This window comes from Pelodiscus sinensis, chromosome 19, assembly GCF_049634645.1.
Source record: "Pelodiscus sinensis isolate JC-2024 chromosome 19, ASM4963464v1, whole genome shotgun sequence".
NCBI lineage: Eukaryota > Metazoa > Chordata > Testudines > Trionychidae > Pelodiscus > Pelodiscus sinensis.
Genome location: NC_134729.1, coordinates 6,568,058 through 6,585,980, shown reverse-complemented (window position 1 = coordinate 6,585,980; position 17,923 = coordinate 6,568,058). Strand labels below are relative to the sequence as shown.

At 46.6% G+C, this 17,923-nt stretch overlaps 1 protein-coding gene across 8 annotated transcripts in view; it reads left to right on the top strand.

Moving 5' to 3' along the window:
- The window catches only part of ASIC1 (acid sensing ion channel subunit 1), a 135,187-nt gene that overhangs the window by 15,270 nt on the left and 101,994 nt on the right, over positions 1-17,923 (top strand). For all 8 annotated transcript variants that reach the window (XM_075902068.1, XM_075902066.1, XM_075902062.1 and 5 more), the window contains one exon: positions 757-952. In XM_075902068.1, coding sequence (XP_075758183.1) covers positions 757-952 — 196 coding nt within the window. The remainder of the gene's footprint in view (positions 1-756; positions 953-17,923) is intronic.

The following is a 17,923-nucleotide window of genomic DNA, read 5'->3' as shown; positions in this document are numbered from 1 at the left end:
GAGGCTCAGGGCTTCCCCTACCACTACCCCAGCAAGGAGCCAGCGCTGGCACTCCACCCTTGTGGGGAGCACTGGGCTGGAGCACCAGTGTGAGCTTTCCACTGCCGGGGAGTGGAGGGAAGGGGGGCTGAGCTTCAAGCTGCAGCCCACCTGCCAGGCGGCCGGACCACACAGATCTAGCTTGACCTTGCCTCGTTCAGAAACCATCTTGGCTTGATTTAAATGCTGCCAGTGATGGACTGCGCCCCTTGGGAAGCCCTTCCCAGACTAATCACCCAGCTCGGGGCAAGGGGCATTGTCGTAGGCTGATACTCATAGTTCTGAGGAAATGGTTTGCAAATGTGCAGACAATGCAGTTAAATAACGTTCTTAGAATGTCGTGTGTGGAGCAGCCTTTGTGCCTAGGCCCTGGACTGTAGCAGCGGGGGGACACACGTGTATTTCAATGATGAAGGTTCCCAGGTGCTGTGTTATTCTACAGCAGTGGAGACCCAGTGTAATGTCAGTACCGCGGGTTCCTGGACACTGGGCGTTGGTCTGTCATCCATGGTTACATTCTGTCCTACAATTACAGACATGGCTCCCACTTATGCTAATGGGCCAGCCCTGCTATCACTGGTGTCAATGCGGAAATAACTCCTCTGAAGTAACCAGCGACACCGAGAGCAGAGACTAGCTTAGTGGAAGTTGCACCTGTAGATGCGAGGGAGGGACTCGTGCCATCCAAGATAAAGTCTCTGTGCCCTGTTTTCCCAGGTATGAGATCCCAGACACCCAGATGGCTGATGAGAAGCAGCTGGAGATCCTACAAGATAAGGCCAACTTCCGGAACTTCAAGCCAAAGCCCTTCAACATGCTGGAGTTTTATGATCGTGCTGGGCATGATATCCGGGAGATGCTGCTGTCTTGCTTCTTCCGTGGAGAGGAATGCAACCCAGAGGACTTCAAAGTGGTAAGTGCTGTGGGTCTCCTCTACTCCTGGTCCTTTTGAATGATGCTGTGCCTAAAGCTACCTGGACCATGCCATTGCTTTTCTGATCTAGGTTTGTATCCTGAGAGGAGGGTGTCCGGTGACTTTACATTGTGGCTGGGCATGATCGTGCTGGGGCCTAAGATCACAGCTGTGAGCACAAAGGAACTGGCAGGGGACATTATGGGGAGGTCTGTGGTGGGTGCTGCTTGTGGGCACCCTCTGCAAATGTTACCCAGACGCTTGGTGAGGAACATTTCTGTGGCCACCTTCTAAGATGGTCTAAACATAAAAAAGGAGTCGTATGAATAGTGAGAAACTAGGTCAAATGACAAAGGATGAATATAAACAAACAACACAGATATGCAGGGCTGTCAGCAGGAGACCACGGCCCTGTTCAGGGTGGGACAACAGCCAAACAGACACACAGTACCTTTGGGGTAAGCTGAGCAGCAGTCTATTAGCCCAGGCCCTTGATTAGGGTGGGGCAACAAACAAACGGTCTAGTAGTTAAACAGTCCAAAACCCAGGCCAGTCTGCAGGCTGAGCCCGGGGTCGGGTCTCCTTGCTGGCGGAGAGCCAACAAGCGAGTGGGTTTCTTTCCCTACAGGAACCTGCCTCCCAAGGGAATGGGTGGCAGGGGGGATGCAGGCCCACCCGCTCCACTGCATCCCAGCCCAGGGCCTTGATAGTGGCCACACAGCGGCCACTGGGTCAGTGGGGATCCGGACCGCAACACGCCAACCAGGTCTATGGGTCGGCGGGGATCCAACCTGCAACACACTGCCCAATCAGCCTCCATCTCCTCAGCCACCCCGGGGTCAGCTGTCCCTAGGCCACTTTCCAGTTCCCCCTGGGGGCCTACCTGGCTTGGGCACTGCTCCTCGGGGTCAGTTGGGGACGGAGGTGCTGGCAGCGTGTCCATCAGTTCCAGCTCAGGCAAGGGCCCAGATGAACTGGTCCAGTCGGTGGAACCCGGCAAGGGTCCCAGGGGTCACAGCAAGTCCTCGGGCTGTAGCAGCAGTCTCAGTGGCCCAGGCCAGTCGTTGGGGGCTGGCAGGGGTCCTGGTGGCCCAACCCAGTCCCCCCATTGGGTGCAGTGTGGCTGGGCCCTTCACTGCAGGAGCTGGGGTCAAGCATCTGGCCTGTATGGCCGCTGGGCTCCAAGTGAGCTCTGAGCTCTTATAATTCTGTAGGTGGGGCTAGGTGAGCCTGGACCTGCCCACCAAGGGGTCTAGAGGACCCTTCCTCTTCCAGGTCAGAGGGAGGCCATGTTGCTGTCCTAGACTCATTAGGGCAAGATTAAAAGGCAATGGCACAAAATGAGCTCAATCTAACTAAAGACATAAAGGGTAACAAGAAGACATTCTACAAATATAATAGAAGCAAGAGGAAGACCAAGGACAGGGTACGCCCATTGCTCAGTAAAAAGGAAGAAACAATAACAGGAAACTTGGAAATGACAGAGGTGCTTAATGACTTCTTTGTTTCGGTTTTCACCAAAGAAGTTTGATGGTGACGGGATGCCTAACATAGCGAATGCTAGTGGAAATGGGTTAGGTTTAGAAGTTAAAATAAAAAAAGAACAAGTTAAATTTACTTAGAAAAGTTAGATGTTTTCAAGTCACTAGGGCCTGATGAAATGCATCCCAGAATACTCAAGGAGCTGATAGAGGAGGTATCTGAGTCTTTAGCTATCATCTTTGAAAAGTCATGGAAGTCAGGAGAGATTCCATAAGATTGGAAAAGGGCAAATATAGTGCCCATCTGTAAAAAGGGAAATAAGAACAATCCAGGAAACTACAGACGAGTCAGTTTAATTTCTGTGCTAGGGAAGATAATGGAACAAGTAATTAAGGAATTCATCTTCAGACATATGGAAAATAATAAGATGATAGGAAACAGCATGGATTTGTAAAGAACAAATCATATCAAACCAATCTGATAGCTTTCTTTGATAGGATAACAAGTCTTGTGGATAAGGGAGACGAGGTAGACATGATATACTTAGACTTTAGTAAGGCATTTGATACGGTCTCGCATGACCTTTGTATCAATAAACTAGAGAAATACAATGTAGATGGGGTTACTATAAAATGGGTGCATAACCAGCTGGATGACCATTCTCAGAGAGTAGTTATTAAAAGTTCACAGTCATGCTGGAAGGGCATAACAAGTGGTGTTCTCCAGGGGTCTGTTTTGGGACTGGTTCTGTTCAAAATGTTCATCAATGATTTATATGATGGCATAGAGTATGCGTATTAAGTTTGCAGATGATACCAAGCTGGGAGGGGTTGCAAGTGCTTTGGAGGATAGAATCAAAATGATCTGGACAAACTAGAGAAATGGTCTGAGGTAAAGAGGATGAAGTTTAATAAGGACAAATGCAAAGTGCTCCACTTAGGAAAGAACAATCAGTTTCACACATACAGAATGGAAAGCAACTGTCTAGGAAGGAGTACTGCTGAAAGGGATCTAGGGGTCATAGTGGACCACAAGCTACATATGAGTCAACAGTGTGATACTGTTGCAGAAAAGGCCCATTAACAGATGCATTAACAGAAGCGTTGTGAGCAAGACACGAGAAGTCATTCTTCTGCTCTACTCTGCACTGATTAGGCCCCAGTTGGAGTATTGTGTCCAGTTCTGGGCACCACATTTCAAAAAAATGTGAGGAAATTGGAGAAGGTCCTGAGAAGAGCAACAAATAAGATTAAATGTCTAGACAACATGACCTATGAGGGAAGACTGAAAGAATTGGGCTTGTTTAGTTTAGAAAAGAGAAGACTGTGGATTTCAAGTATCTAAAAGGGAGTTACAAGGAGGGAGAAAAATTGTTCTTCTTGGCCTCTGATGATAGGACAAGAAGCAATGGTCTTAAATTGCAGCAAGGGAGGCTTAGGTTGGACATTAGAAAAAACTTCCTAACTGTCAGGGTTGTTAAACACTGGAATAAATTGCCTAGGGAGGTTGTGGAATCTCCATCGTTGGCAATAGTTAAGAGCAGGTTAGACAGATACCAGTCAGGGATGATCTAGATGGTGCTTGTTCCTGCCACAAGGGCAGGGGACTGGACTTGATGATCTCTCGCGGTCCCTTCCAGTTCTAGTAATCTATGATTCTATGTAAATTACTGTGGACATGGTGTAGTCTTGTGTCCATGATGGATATGTCTGTGGTAGTGACTTGCTGGAGGGAGGACTACTTGAGAAAAGGACCTAGAGAATGTTTCTGTCAGTGGCCAAGCAGACTCTCTTATGTGTTTGAATAACACATTGTTTACCTTGGACAAGAACCAGCTTACACCAAATAGAAGGTACTTTAAAAAAAAGTGGAGGGGGAGGGGAGAGAATTTGCAAGAGAGGATAAAATCATAGAATACTAGAACTGGAAGGGACCTTGAGAGGTCATCAAGTCCAGTCCCCTGCACTCATGGGAGGACCAAGCACCCTTCAGATCAGGGCTACTCAACTTTGGAAGCCCTGGGGGCCACAATGATACTCATAATATATGTCAAAAGCCGCAACTTGAGTGTGATTGCATATACATGCAAATCTGTATGCAAATAGCTTCTTTCACACTGACAGGCATGAATACAAAGATTAAAGCAAGACTACACAACTCGCAGGCCCCATTTATGTCAGTTCTGCTGATATGAATAAATGCAATATTTACCCAATTTCTACCCATATGACAGCACTTTTAATGAGCAATGACAGTCCAGGAATTTAACTACTAAAATGCATATCAACAGCAGACCATTATGTTGACTACTTTTTTGTTTTGGTTCGCAACCACAGGCTATTTGTTGAGCCCCTCGTAAACCCAAACTGCACCGTGGGCCACAAACAAACGGGCCATGGGCTGCATGTCGAATAGCCCTGATCTAGATCATCCCTGGTAGATGCCTATCATACCTGCTTTTAAATATCTCCAGTGATGACATTTAATGCTATCACGTCCCCTCTCAGTCGTCTCTTTTCTAAACCAAAGAAGCCCGATTCTTTGTCTTCTCTCATAGCTCATGTTTTCATCTAGACCTTTAATCATTTTTGTTGCTTTTTCTGATACACTTGGATCTGCATCCACCCACCTTCTCTGGCCTATGGCAGGTATTTCTGTGGCTCTTGTGCTGATATTTCTGTAGTTGAGCAGTTTAAGTGATTCAGAGGGGTTGAGGTGGATGCACCATAATCATGTATACATATATCATGGCAGATTTTCTAGCTCTCAGGCTATGTCTAGAATGCAGGCTTCTTTTGGAAGAACCTTTTTTCGAAAGATCTATTCCGAAAAAACTTCTTCCAAAAGCGCATTGAAAAAATCTGCTTTTTTGAAAGATGACATCCACACTGAATGGATGCTCTCTCGCATTTCAGCTGTGATTACTATGGACGGAGTGGCCACCAGGGCACCTGTGCTTTTTCCTCTTTCCTCTCCTTTCAAAAGGACTCCCTCTTCCCCATCCACACATGCCTTTTTCCAAAAGAGCTCTTTCAGAGAAAGGCTTCTTCCTCATAGAAAGAGGATTACCAGTTCCGGAAAAAAACCCTCTGTTCTTTTGATTTACTCTCAGAAGATTGCAGTGTGGACAGAACTCAGATTTTGTCGGGAAAATGGCCGTTTTTCTGACAAAACTCTATAGTGTAGACATACCCTGAGTGGGAAGGTCCTGGAGATGGGCAAACCCTAGGGCTGTGTCTACACTGGGCCACTTATTCCGGAAAAGCAGCCGCTTTTCCAGAATAAGCTGCGAGCTGTCTACACTGGCCCTTGAATTTCCGGAAAAGCAGTGACGATTTACTGTAAGAAATCAGCTGCTTTTCCGGAAAAACTATGCTGTTCCCGCTCGGGCAAAAGTCCTTTTTCCAGAAAACTGTTCCGGAAAAGGGCCAGTGTAGACAGCACAGTAGTCTTTTCCGCAAAAAAGCCCCGATCGCGAAAATGACGATCGGGGCTTTTTTCCGGAAAAGCGCGTCTACATTGGCCACAGACGCTTTTCCGGAAAAAGGGCTTTTCCGGAAAAGCAGCCTGCCAGTGTAGACGCTCTTTTTCCGGAAATACTTATAACGGAAAACTATTCCATTTTAAGCATTTCCGGAAATTCATGCCAGTGTAGACACAGCCTAGGAGTAAGTGATGGCTCGAGAGGTACAGAGTGGTTGTGCTGGGCTGCAGGAAGCAGAGTGCTTGGCACATGCTTCCAGAGTGGTGGAATCAGACAACTGAAGGATTGGGCCTAAAGAAATCTGATGAGGACAAGTGCAGAGTCCTGCACTTGGCATGGAAGAATCCCAAGCACTGCTACAAGCTAGGGACCGACTGGCTAAGTAGAAAGAGACCTGGGGATTATGGTGGATGAGAAGCTGAATGAGTGAACAGGGTGTCCATGTAGCCAAGAAGGCTAATGGCATATTAGGGTGCTACATCTGGAGTGTTGCATCCAATTCAGGGCTCCCCATTACAGAAAGGATGTGGACGCACTGGAGAAAGTCCAGCAGAGGACAACAAAAATAATAGGCTGGAGCGCTTGACTCATGAGGAGATGCCGAGGGATTTGGGTTTGTTTAGTCTGCAGAAGAGACGAGTGAGGGGGGATTTGAGAGCAGCCTTCAACTACCTGGAGGGGGTTCCAAAGAGAATGGAGAGAACCTCTTCTCAGTGGTGATAGATGGCAGAACAATCTGAGGTTGCAGTGGGGGAGGTTTAGGTTGGATATTAGGAAAAACTATTTCCCTAGGAGGGTGGTGAAGCACTGGGCTAGGTTCCCTAAGGAGGTGGTGGAATCTCCATCCCTAGAGGTTTTTAAGGCCAGGTTTGACAAAGCCCTGGCTGGGATGATTGAGTTGGGGTTGGTCCTGCAGGAGGTTGGACTCGATGACTTGCTGAGGTCTCTTCCAGCCCTAGGATTCTATGAGTCTATAAGAACATAAGAACGGCCCTACTGGGTCAGACCAAAGGTCCATCTAGCCCAGTAGCCTGTCTGCCGACAGTGGCCAACACCAGGTGCCCCAGAGGGGGTGGACCAAAGACAGTGATCAAGCAATTTGTCTCCTGTCATCCTTCTCCAGCCTCTGACAAACAGAGGCCAGGGACACCACTTCTATCCCCTGGCTAATAGCCTTTTATGGACCTAACCTCCATGAAATTATCTAGCTTCTCTTTAAACTCTGTTGTAGTCCTAGCCTTCACAGCCTCCTCTGGCAAGGAGTTCCACAGGTGGAGTACGCGCTGTGTGAAGAAGAACTTTCTTTTATTAGTTTTAAACCTGCTACCCATTAACTTCATTTGGTGTCCTCGAGTTCTTCTATTATGGGAACTAATACATAACTTTTCTTTATTCACCCTCTCCACACCACTCATGATTTTATATACCTCTATCATATCCCCCCTTAGTCTCCTCTTTTCTAAACTGAAAAGTCCCAGTCTCTTTAACCTCTCTTCATATGGGACCCATTCCAAACCCCTAAACATTTTAGGTGCCCTTTTCTGAACACTGTCTAAGGCCAAAATATCTTTTTTGAGGTGAGGAGACCACATCTGTACACAGTATTCAAGATGTGGGTATACCATAGTTTTATACAGGGGCAGTAAGATATTCTGTGTCTTATTTTCTATCCCTTTCTTAATAATTCCTAGCATCCTATTTGCCTTTTTGGCCGCCGCTGCACACTGTGTGGAAGTTTTCAGAGAACTATCCACGATAACTCCAAGATCTTTTTCCTGATTTGTCATAGCCAAATTAGCCCCCATCATACTGTACATACAGTTGGGGTTATTTTTTCCAATGTGCATTACTTTACACTTATCCACATTAAATTTCATTTGCCATTTTGTTGCCCAATCACTCAGTTTGAGATCTTTTTGAAGTTCTTCACAGTCTGCTTCTGTCTTGACTATCTTAAACAGTTTGGTATCATCCGCAAACTTTACCAACCCGCTGCTTACCCCTTTCTCCAGATCATTTATGAATAAGTTGAACAGGATTGGTCCCAGGACTGACCCTTGGGGGACACCACTAGTTACCCTTCTCCATTCTGAAAATTTACCATCTATTCCTACCCTTTGTTTCCTGTCTTTTAACCAGTTCTCAATCCAAGAAAGGTCCTTCTCTCTTATCCCATGACAATGTAATTTACACAAGAGCCTTTGGTGAGGGACCGTGTCAAAGGCTTTCTGAAAATCTAAGTATACTATATCTACTGGATCCCCCTTATCTGCATGTATGTTATCTAGTAGAGTTCTTTGAAGGGGTTTAGTAAGACATGATCTCCCTTTACAGAAACCATGTTGACTTTTGTCCAACAAATTATGTTCTTCTACGTGCCTGACAATTTTATTCTTTACAATTGTTTCAACTAATTTGCCCAGTACTGAAGTTAGACTTACCGGTTTGTAATTGCCAGGATCACCTCTAGAGCCCTTTTTAAATATTGGTGTCTGATTCTGGCTCTGTCTAAATTGCATGTTAAACTGGAAAAAGATACTTTCGAAAGCGGCTTTTTTGAAATTAGGTGCAAAATTTCAGAAAAAAGTGCTCTTTCGAACCATCCCTTATTCCTCGTAGAACGAGGTTCACAGGGATGGCGAAAGAGCGCGTCATTTCTTTCAAAAAAGCGGACATGTTCATTAGGCGCAGCATTGCTGTTTTGGGATACTTCAGTAGCCTGAGAAAGCAAAAAAACAGCAAGCAAATGGTCTGGTAGCACTTTATAGACTAACAAAACATGTAGATGGTATCATGAGCTTTCGTGGTTGCGAAAGTTCATGATACCATCTACATGTTTTATTAGTCTATAAAGTGCTACCAGACCATTTGTTGTTTTTTTCTGTAACAGACTAACTCGGCTACCCCCTGAAGCTCCTGAGAAAGCAATGCACTCTAGACGTAACCTTTGTGTGCCTGTGGTGGGGGCCTCTTGCTCACCACAATGACATGTGAAAGAATCATAGAAATGTAGAAGTGGAAGGGACCTCAAGGTCACCCGGATCACCCCCCTGCACTGAGATCAGAACAAACCTACTTAGACTGTTCCTGCCGAGTGTTTTTCTAACCTGTTCTTAGAAACCTCCAATCTGGGGTTGTCAGCTACGCCAGGAACTATGGGGGGCATGAGAAGGGAAATGATGTGAAGCCAGCTTGGGTCTCCCAGGTTTCTGGGTGTTCGGATTGACATGCCTGTGAAAGGAGAGAGCTGCCAGCTAGAAGATGATATTTGCCTCCTCCCACTTTCTTTACCCCTCCATCTGCTAAAATGATCAGCAGTGAAATGGCTAAAACTGACATTATTCAAGCCCCATCATTACAGGTTAGAGCTAACAGGGATTAGTGCAGAACCAGCCTACTGTTTCAGGCTCTGTGCAGACCTCACTGCACCAGTTACCCTCGGGTCCTATTTGGGAGAGTCTCTGTGCACTATGAAGGTTAACAGTTATTTTTGGTTTCAAGACAAACGCTGGATTGTTGTACAGGCCACATGAAGCACACCAAAGTGGCAGGAAGGGATCTGGGCTTAACAGGCCTGCAATGAATATGCCATGACATAGGAAGGTAAATAGACTCAGGTCAGCAGCATGTGGGATTGAACCTGGGACCTTAGGAACTAAAGCCACATACCACTACCACATGACCTGCAAGCCCACTGGCTCTTAGCTAAGACTGTAGAGCAGACTTCACTCTCCCTCTCAAAGATCTCAGTGTCTCTGGGTTCTGGGAACCTAGAAGGAGCTGTCATGCTATTTGTTGACATAAAGAAATCTTTGTTCTGCCCAGGCTATACTTACCAGTGGTTGAGGAGAGGAGAAATCCAAGCGGTCCCTGGGCTCAGTGCAGCCTTTGCCCTGGATGCATGTGTGATGAGAGAGTTTGGGTAAAATACATGCCATACTTGAGGTCAAGTTTTGGCACCTTCCCTAAGTTTCCAAACACTCGCTAACTGCTGGTCCCTGTTTCTGGCTTCCTTCCCAAATGCCTGTTGGAGACTTCCCAAGACAAATGTCATACCTTCTGGGTGTCCGTCCAGACTGACAATGGGTTTACTTGCTGCCTGGCTGAGGCACTTAGCAGCACATGATGAGGAACTGAGATCTTAACACAACCCCTGGTCTGGAGAAGACCTTAGAGGCAACAGGCAGCAGAATTTAAAGGCCTCTGTTTCAGAAGTCAGGTCCTGGGGGTTAGTGCCAACTCCTTGCTCAGAGTAACAAATTTCCTCTGTACGCTTTATATTTAATCTCTCTCACTCTGTGTCTTTTCTGCTTTATTTTTTTTTAGTCTCTCTCTATTCTTTCTCTATCAGTTTTTGTTCCTATTTAGATTCTTTGTCTCTAGTGCTACATTTTAGAATTCTAATTGCCAGTACAACCACAGCAAGCTAACTCTCCAGCGTGTCCTCTGTGCATCGCCGCCTTCACAAGAGCAGTCCCACAAAGTGGCTGCCCAAGGCAAGCAGCCTGCCACGGGGCATGAGGAAATACCTCTCCTCAGATCCCAGCCCCCTGCACGCTGTTTTGGAGCCTCTTTCTCAGGGAGTGCACTGTAATGAGATGTCACAAGCAGAACATCTGGAGAGAGGAAGCGAGACAAATGACAAGACGGAGAAACATAAATAGACACACAGACGCTCTGTGTATGAGTGGAATATAATTTCCAGTCACTCACTCGAGCTTTGTCATCTCCTTCTGTACTGTGCAGTGTTTGTTTCATGCTGACACAGATCTGATGCACAATAGAGCCTCTATGATAGGTGCCCCTCCTGCTCTTGTAGGTGCATCTGCAAATTGCACGGATTGAAAGTTGGCTAATACATTGAGTGGAGAGAGCTGGCACCTGCTCGTTGAGAACATACTCAATTGTGCTGCTGGTAATAGAACATGGTCCTACTTCTCTGGCCTTATGGTTCTTGGAAAAACGACAAATCCAGGGCAGGTTTCCCCACCCACCTCCTTGGGCTTGGGTTGATATTTGGTTGTGAAGCCTTTGATGCTCCAGAAGGTTTGTGACATTATAGGTAGCACTCTAGCTTCCTGAGTCTGTGCCAAGTGGAGAGTGGGAATCTTTGGGGGGCTACATGGAGAGTAATGAGATGAGGAGCCGCTGTCTCAGAAAGCTGTGGTATTGATTGCTTATTGTCATTAGAGGTCCCTTGACACTTTGCTTGAGTGCTGGGGTCCAGGTCACATTCCAGCCCCAGTTATTCCATTCTGCCTCATTACAGGCCGTCTAGAATTACAGCTGGATGTAAAATTCCTCTTCATTAACTTCATTAACTGCCATGTTGTTTAACAAACTAAACAGCAGCTATGTTCCACCCCAGAGGTGGCTGCATTTCAGTGGGGGGTGAAACAATCCTTTCCTTCCTTGTGAGGATATTGTGAAACCCAGGCTAGGGCTTGGGATGTGTCCAGTGTGACCTGAGCTGTCACTCAGAGGGCAGCTCAGACTTCTACTCAGCTGAGTAGAATAGTATCTTAATGGATTGTTCACTTTCAGTCCTTTGGTTGTGACAATTTTCTTCCACTATTTGATCTGAGGAAGTGGGTCTGGCCCACGAAAGCTCATCACCTAATAAACCATCTTGTTAGTATTTAAAGTGCTACATAGTCCTGTTTTTTGACTCAGCTGAGTGTTCTTCATGTGTTTCTGATACACCCAAGGTAATGTCTTCAGTTGGTAGACAGAGAACTCCAGACTTTGTCAACTAACCTTGTTTTGACATTGGGCAACTTTCTTCCTTTGCCTGTGTCTCAGTTTCAACCTGATGAAATGGGAATAACTCACATTTACCTACATCATACAGGGAGGATGGCTGTGAAACAGAATGCACTCCGGTGTGTCTTTCATAACACCCAACTCTAATATGTTTGAGGGTCTCAAAACCCTTAACAATGAAAAGTGCTCATTTAAGTACAAACTGTTCTGTTTTTGCAGTTGAAGATAGAAATAAGCAGCTCCAAGCTGAGCATTTCCAAGGGATTTAAGGAACCTCGCTCCACCTCTCCATCAGTTCAGGCGTATTGATTGGGTTTCCCAGAAGCAGGCATTACAAGCTGCCTCTGACTGCCAGTTTCTCAGCAGGATGAATTGGATTGGTGGTAGCATTGGGGTGCTAGTCTCAGAGCCATCCGGCTAGTTTGCTTCTAGCTGACGGGTGGATTTCACAAATACTCAAGGAGGTTCTTTAATCCAATGCTAAACCTATGGTCCTTGTCATGTAGGTTGCTGCAGGTAATAAACCATGAAAGCAGGTTGTGTTTTCAGGGCTGAATGCTAAGTTATCTCAGTGTCTGAGCTTGCAGATGGGACAGTATATAGGAAAAGAGAGGACAACTGCAGCTATTTTTGTGAATCAGTAATTTTGAACAGTGTGCTGAATTTGCTAGATTGCAGGGGCAGCACTGTCCTCCTGTGGATGGAACCAGAGCTGCTGCACTATGTATCCTGGGCCCTGTATTGCTAATAACTAATGGGGATTCCCTTAGCTTTTACATCAGCATCTGGTGCTTTTGGAACAGGGGGGACCTGCATCTATCTATGAAAGATCTAGGCTGACCAAAGTGACCTGGATTAGTCATGGGTTCTTTCTCTTAACGAGGGTCTAAACTGCTCAATGTGACACTGGATTAGCCGGTTCTCTTTATCAGGGTTTTGCTCTACTGTTTTGCATCTCATGGTTGGGAGGAAGAGCCACCAGAAGATCTCCGTGGCTATTTCATTATTACCACCTGGATTGTTTCTAGTGTGCAGGCTGAGATGATTTAATGGAATTGATTACAAAAAGCTGGCTCCATGCTGTATTTATGCTGCTCTTTGGAGTCCCCTTGCAGCCTGGAACACACAGGTTGTGTGCATAATATGGCTAGAAGACACCTTTGCTCTATCTGCAGACAAATAAATTCTCATCAGTAGAGTTCCTGCAACCCCTTCTTGTTGAAATAGTTAGGAAGTATTTGTCCAAGTTTCCCTGCACATGGGCTCCAGGAGCTTTGTCGGGGACGTTGGTGTTAATCATAGTATCACTTGAGGAAAATGATGTAGCAACCCAGTTCTCCCTTCCCGTGTCTGTTATGTGCTCTCCCTCAGCCCCCTTTCACTTGTTCATTCTTTCCCATTCTCTTCCCTTCTTTCCCAGACTCTCATGCATCAACTGGTTCCTGCCTCTTCTTCCCCCCTCCTTCCATCTCCCCAGCTCCCCGCCCCTTTATCTGCCTCCTCCTCTCGCTGTCTTTTAATCTCTCTCTCCACTCAGCCCCCAAATTGATTCTCCAGGGAGTTTGCTCAAGTAATGGCAGAGCTGTGCTGGGAAATGCCCATCTGCACAGAAGGGAAAAAACCCTTACAGCGGCCATAGATCACTGGAGACAGTTTGAGGGGATTGTGGTGTCACTCTGTTACTTAGTGCTGCTTAGCCCGTTTGTAATTCATATCCTATTATCTTGGAATGAGCCCTGGGGCCGGCTTTTCCCAGAGCATCACATCAGGGTCTGTCTTTGTATTAAGACTTACAGAGCAGTAATCCAAGAAAGGAATGAGAAGGTTTTTTCCCCCTGTGACAATGTGAGAAACAGGAACATTCAGAGGGTTTTGTTTTTTAATGCGAAAGATGGAAAAACCTGCCAGAGGCTTTTTAAGAGGTTTTCTTAAAGGTTAATTTCTGCTGCCTCTGCTTCCCTCCTCCCAGCTTGGATCTTTTCCACCAGAGCTATCCTGAGCAGAGTTTGGTGCCACAGGCTTCTTTCTGCATGGGCAGTTGCAGCTCTACTGCATTAAAAGAACTGGTCGGCTTGTGCTGGGGGCTGTCTGAAGGAGCCTTCCCTGTGAGATCTAACACTGCTGCATACTGTGGCCAGAAACACACTGCTGATGCTGGGGGTTTACACCACAGTCTGCACCCTCCAGCTCTCAGCGGGTCTGAGAGCTGCACAGCAGCCTTCTTCTCTTGCCTGCAGCAATGAGGGGATCAGGCCCATTCTCAGCCCAGGCCCAAATCCACCTCTGATCCGTTACTGTCAGCGTCTCTCAAGCACCCAGCAACTTATAGACTCGAGCCTGCCTTGCATATGGCACTTGTCTGGTAGCTTCGGTGCCAGGAGCTGTGCATTGTGCTTTGGTGGAAACAGTTCTGTCTGCTTCGATATTGGGGGGTCCTGCCCCTTTAAGAGGGCTAGTTGGAAGAGAGAGGTCAGAGAAGATGCTGGTAGCAGAGAATGAAGGATCGGGTTGCGAGTGTTCTGTTGGGATGACGTAGCCATGGGCCTGTGTTATTTATCGCCATGTCTGTGCGGTTTGGGGATGTAACATAGTGCATGCTCAGAACTGGAATGTAAATAATTATTTACTTAGAGCCAGTCACCTGTGGCAAACCACACCCCACTCCCATCCCACGCACAGCCCTGCAGTTTTCTTCTCAGGGAACAGATGCTAGCACCTTCCTTGTATGCCAGAGATAGTGCACTGGGCTCTAAATTCCTTCACCATTGCTCCTCCTCCTTGCCACGGCCCTGCACGACCCCTGTCCTTTCTGATCCTTTTTCTTCCTTTTCCTTTGCGTGCTTGGCTTCCTGCTTTCCACCAGCCTGGATACATGCTCCTGCAGAGCTCTGCTTCCCTCACCTTTGAACTTTGCTTCTCTGATTTGGAGCAGGGTTTGCACCTGTCCCTGTGTCTGCTTGCTCAGAGCTTCTCTGTCACACCTACAGTTGGAGAATCATCTATTCTGACTCCTTTAACAGATGCATTCTGCCTTTTCCTGTAGATGAATTTGTCTCCATTTTCTGGTATTTATTTTGTCAACTTTGTCATTCCAAATTGTTTGCTAAAGAACTCTTTGCTAGTAACTCCTTGGTTACAAGCATTTGATATCCAAGCTGTTGCTGATTGGACACACAAGTGACATGGTGTAGCGGGGGTAGGGAAGGGTGTTTCTCTGACTCCCAAGCTCCCCTCTGAATGCTTGAAATTTAGGAATTCCTAATATCGGCCCAGCATTCCTTTAAAACCAGCTGTGGCTGAGATTGTTCACAAGCGATCGTCCTGGGAAAACAAATGAAAAAGGCGCCTGCACATAGTACTAACTTGAATTTTTAAAGGAATTTGCTGTGACTTATCTCCCCAATTCTGCCTATATTGGAGTTGACTATGATCAGAGCACTAAGGTTTGATAGGGCATGTCTATACTAGGAAATTATTTTGACAAACTTTATTTTGAAATAACTCCTGAAATAACTGTTTCAAAATAGCACGTCCACGCTATAGAGAAGCCTCAAAATGAGTCTGAGGCAGGCTCCTTTGATGTAGACACACTACCTCGACTTAGAGCCCCAGGAAGCACTGGAGAGTCATTACTCTGAGGCTACGTCTAGACTGCAGGCTTCTTTTGGAAGAAGCTTTTTCGAAAGAGATCTTCTGGAAAAACTTCTCCTGAAAGAGCACGTCCATACTGCCAAAGCATATCAAAAAACCTATCCGCTTTTTCAAAAGATAGTATCCATTCAGTCTGGACACTGTCTCGCATGTAAGTTGTGATTACTGTGGAAGGAGTAGCCACCAGGGCACCTGTGCTTTTTCCTCTTTCCTCTTCTTCCGAATGAACTCCCTCTTCCCTGTCCACACACGCCTTTTTTGTGAAAGAGCTCTTTCACAAAAAGGCTTCTTACTCGTAGAACGAGGATTACCAATGCCGGAAAAACCCCTCTGTTCTTTCGATTTTCTTGCAGAACGCAATTGCAGAGTGGACGTTCCTCAAGTTTTGTCGGAAAACCCCCCATTTTTCCGACAAAACTCTGTAGTGCAGACATACCCTGAATGGCTCTGGGGAGTCGTTATTTCAAAATAGCAGCACCTAGCATCCATACGACCACTATTTCAAAGTAAGTGTTATTCCTCGTGGAAAGCAGGAGTTCTTATTTTGAAATAACCAGCCCCTTATTGCAAAATAACATGCTTGGTAGTGTGGACGCTCTGCTTGTTATTTTGAAATAAAGGGAGTTGTTTCAAAATAACTCCCTAGTGTAGACCAGGGCATAGTGAGGTCTGTTTTTGGGAGCTGCTTGAGTATCCACACAACACTGGCTGAATTTCCAAACTCTTGCCCCAAACTGCAGTGGACTCGGTCTAGAAACCTCCTGGATTCTCTGCAGTTAATCTCTTTTGCCCTCAATTCTGCAAATACTTAACTTACATGAATACCTCTGTTGTCTCCAATAGGGCTACTCATGTGAACAAAGTTGCACAACTGCATTAGTGTCTGCAGGAAATAGGTCTTTGGATATTCCAAATCCTAGGTCAGGAATGGGAAGGGATTGGACGAGGTGTGAATTAGTGTCCCTGGGACATCACAACATGCTGTGGTAAATAATGCTCTACATCTAATAGACTGGTTCAAAGTTGGCAAAAAAATTCTTGGCAGCACAATTTGCAATTACTTTTCTGCCTTTGTTCGGGCATGTTCTTGGCACCCTGAAATTTCGTTTCCATGGAATTGTGGAATGGCACACATTTTCAAAGAGAAATTATTTTTCAATGTGTCTGTGCCATGCAGAGTCCTGTGGTGTGGCAGCTGCCCCACACTGGGAGATGAAGGGTGAAAGCAGCCCCCAGAGAGGTTGCACAAAACCCAACCAATAGGAGGAGGACTTATAGCGAGCCACTCAGGAGAAGGCTTGTTGGAGCAGCCAGAGAGGGCCATATAAGAAGGGCTGCTCAACATTCTCTGGAATGCAGTAGAGAAGGACTGGCTGCCTTGGAGCAGTACCTTAGATATCACAGTGCTGGGCAGGGTCAGGGGAGCAATGGAAGCCCCAGCCTGAGGATTGCCAGATGGAGGCTCCTGATACAAAGGGGCTGGAAGATGCTGTTTTCTCCCACTTGCCAAGGAGGGAAGTGGCCAGTGTATGAACTGCAGCCTGCCGCTGAAGAGAGCGGTTAGACTGGAGGCTTCAGTTTGCTGCCAAGGCGGGTAGTTGGACTGAGGACTGTCCATCACCTGGAAGAAGGAAGGAAACGAGCAGGACCCAGCCACAGGGCTGTGCCCAAAAGAGGATGCCGCGAACCGAGGAACAGCGGGAGTCCCAGAGGTAGAGCAGAAGTGATGTTGGGGAGACACCACTAGAGGAAGGCACATAGTTGGACTGAGCTAATTCCCATGGCCAGCAGGAGGAGCTGCAGTAGTGAGTCAGACTCCATTATAGGTCCTCACCAGTGTTCCCCGTAAGTGGAGCACTTGAGTGGCCACTCAGGAGATACAGGTGCTGGCCAGCTGATTGGCAGAGTACCCATAGCCAGCAGCATGTGTTTCTCCTGGTGGTGCACATCCACACATGCCTTGGTGCACAGAACAAAATTTATTCCACACATGGATGGGGGGGGATTGAGGGAACATTTGTCCTCACTCCAGAAATGTGTCTCTTCTCCCTTGAGGCCCCTGAACATAGCAAGCTTCCCCCAGGCCCTTACGCTTAAGCCGTTTTGTAAACTTCAAATTCCTGATAACAGTTGCAGTAAATGAACCAATGGTCCCATGTGGGACTACAAGGGATGCTGCACCAGGCTTACAAGCCTCTGCTATGTCAACCTGATCTTTGCTGGCTGTTCATGCAAACATCCTGACATGCTCTGATTTTCCTGATGGCTGCATCTCAAGATAAATAGTCTTTAGACACACGCAGCCCTGCCTGGGAATGCGCTTCATGAGCAAACCATCCGGGGAGACAAGATTGCTCCATGAGTTGTCAAAGCTCCTGCTCTTCCCACAGCGTGCACCAGCTGCAGATGCCAGCGTGTGTGTCTCACAGCATTGCAAACACGGGCACTGGGACTCCTGGTCCCTTTCTCGCAACGCTGGGCACGTATATGAGTTCTCAGGCAGTGCCAGGGAGAAGCAGCTGAAGCAAGAGGAAAGATCTAATGTAATGACAGTGCTTAGCACTTACACGGAGCATTATAAACACGTCTTC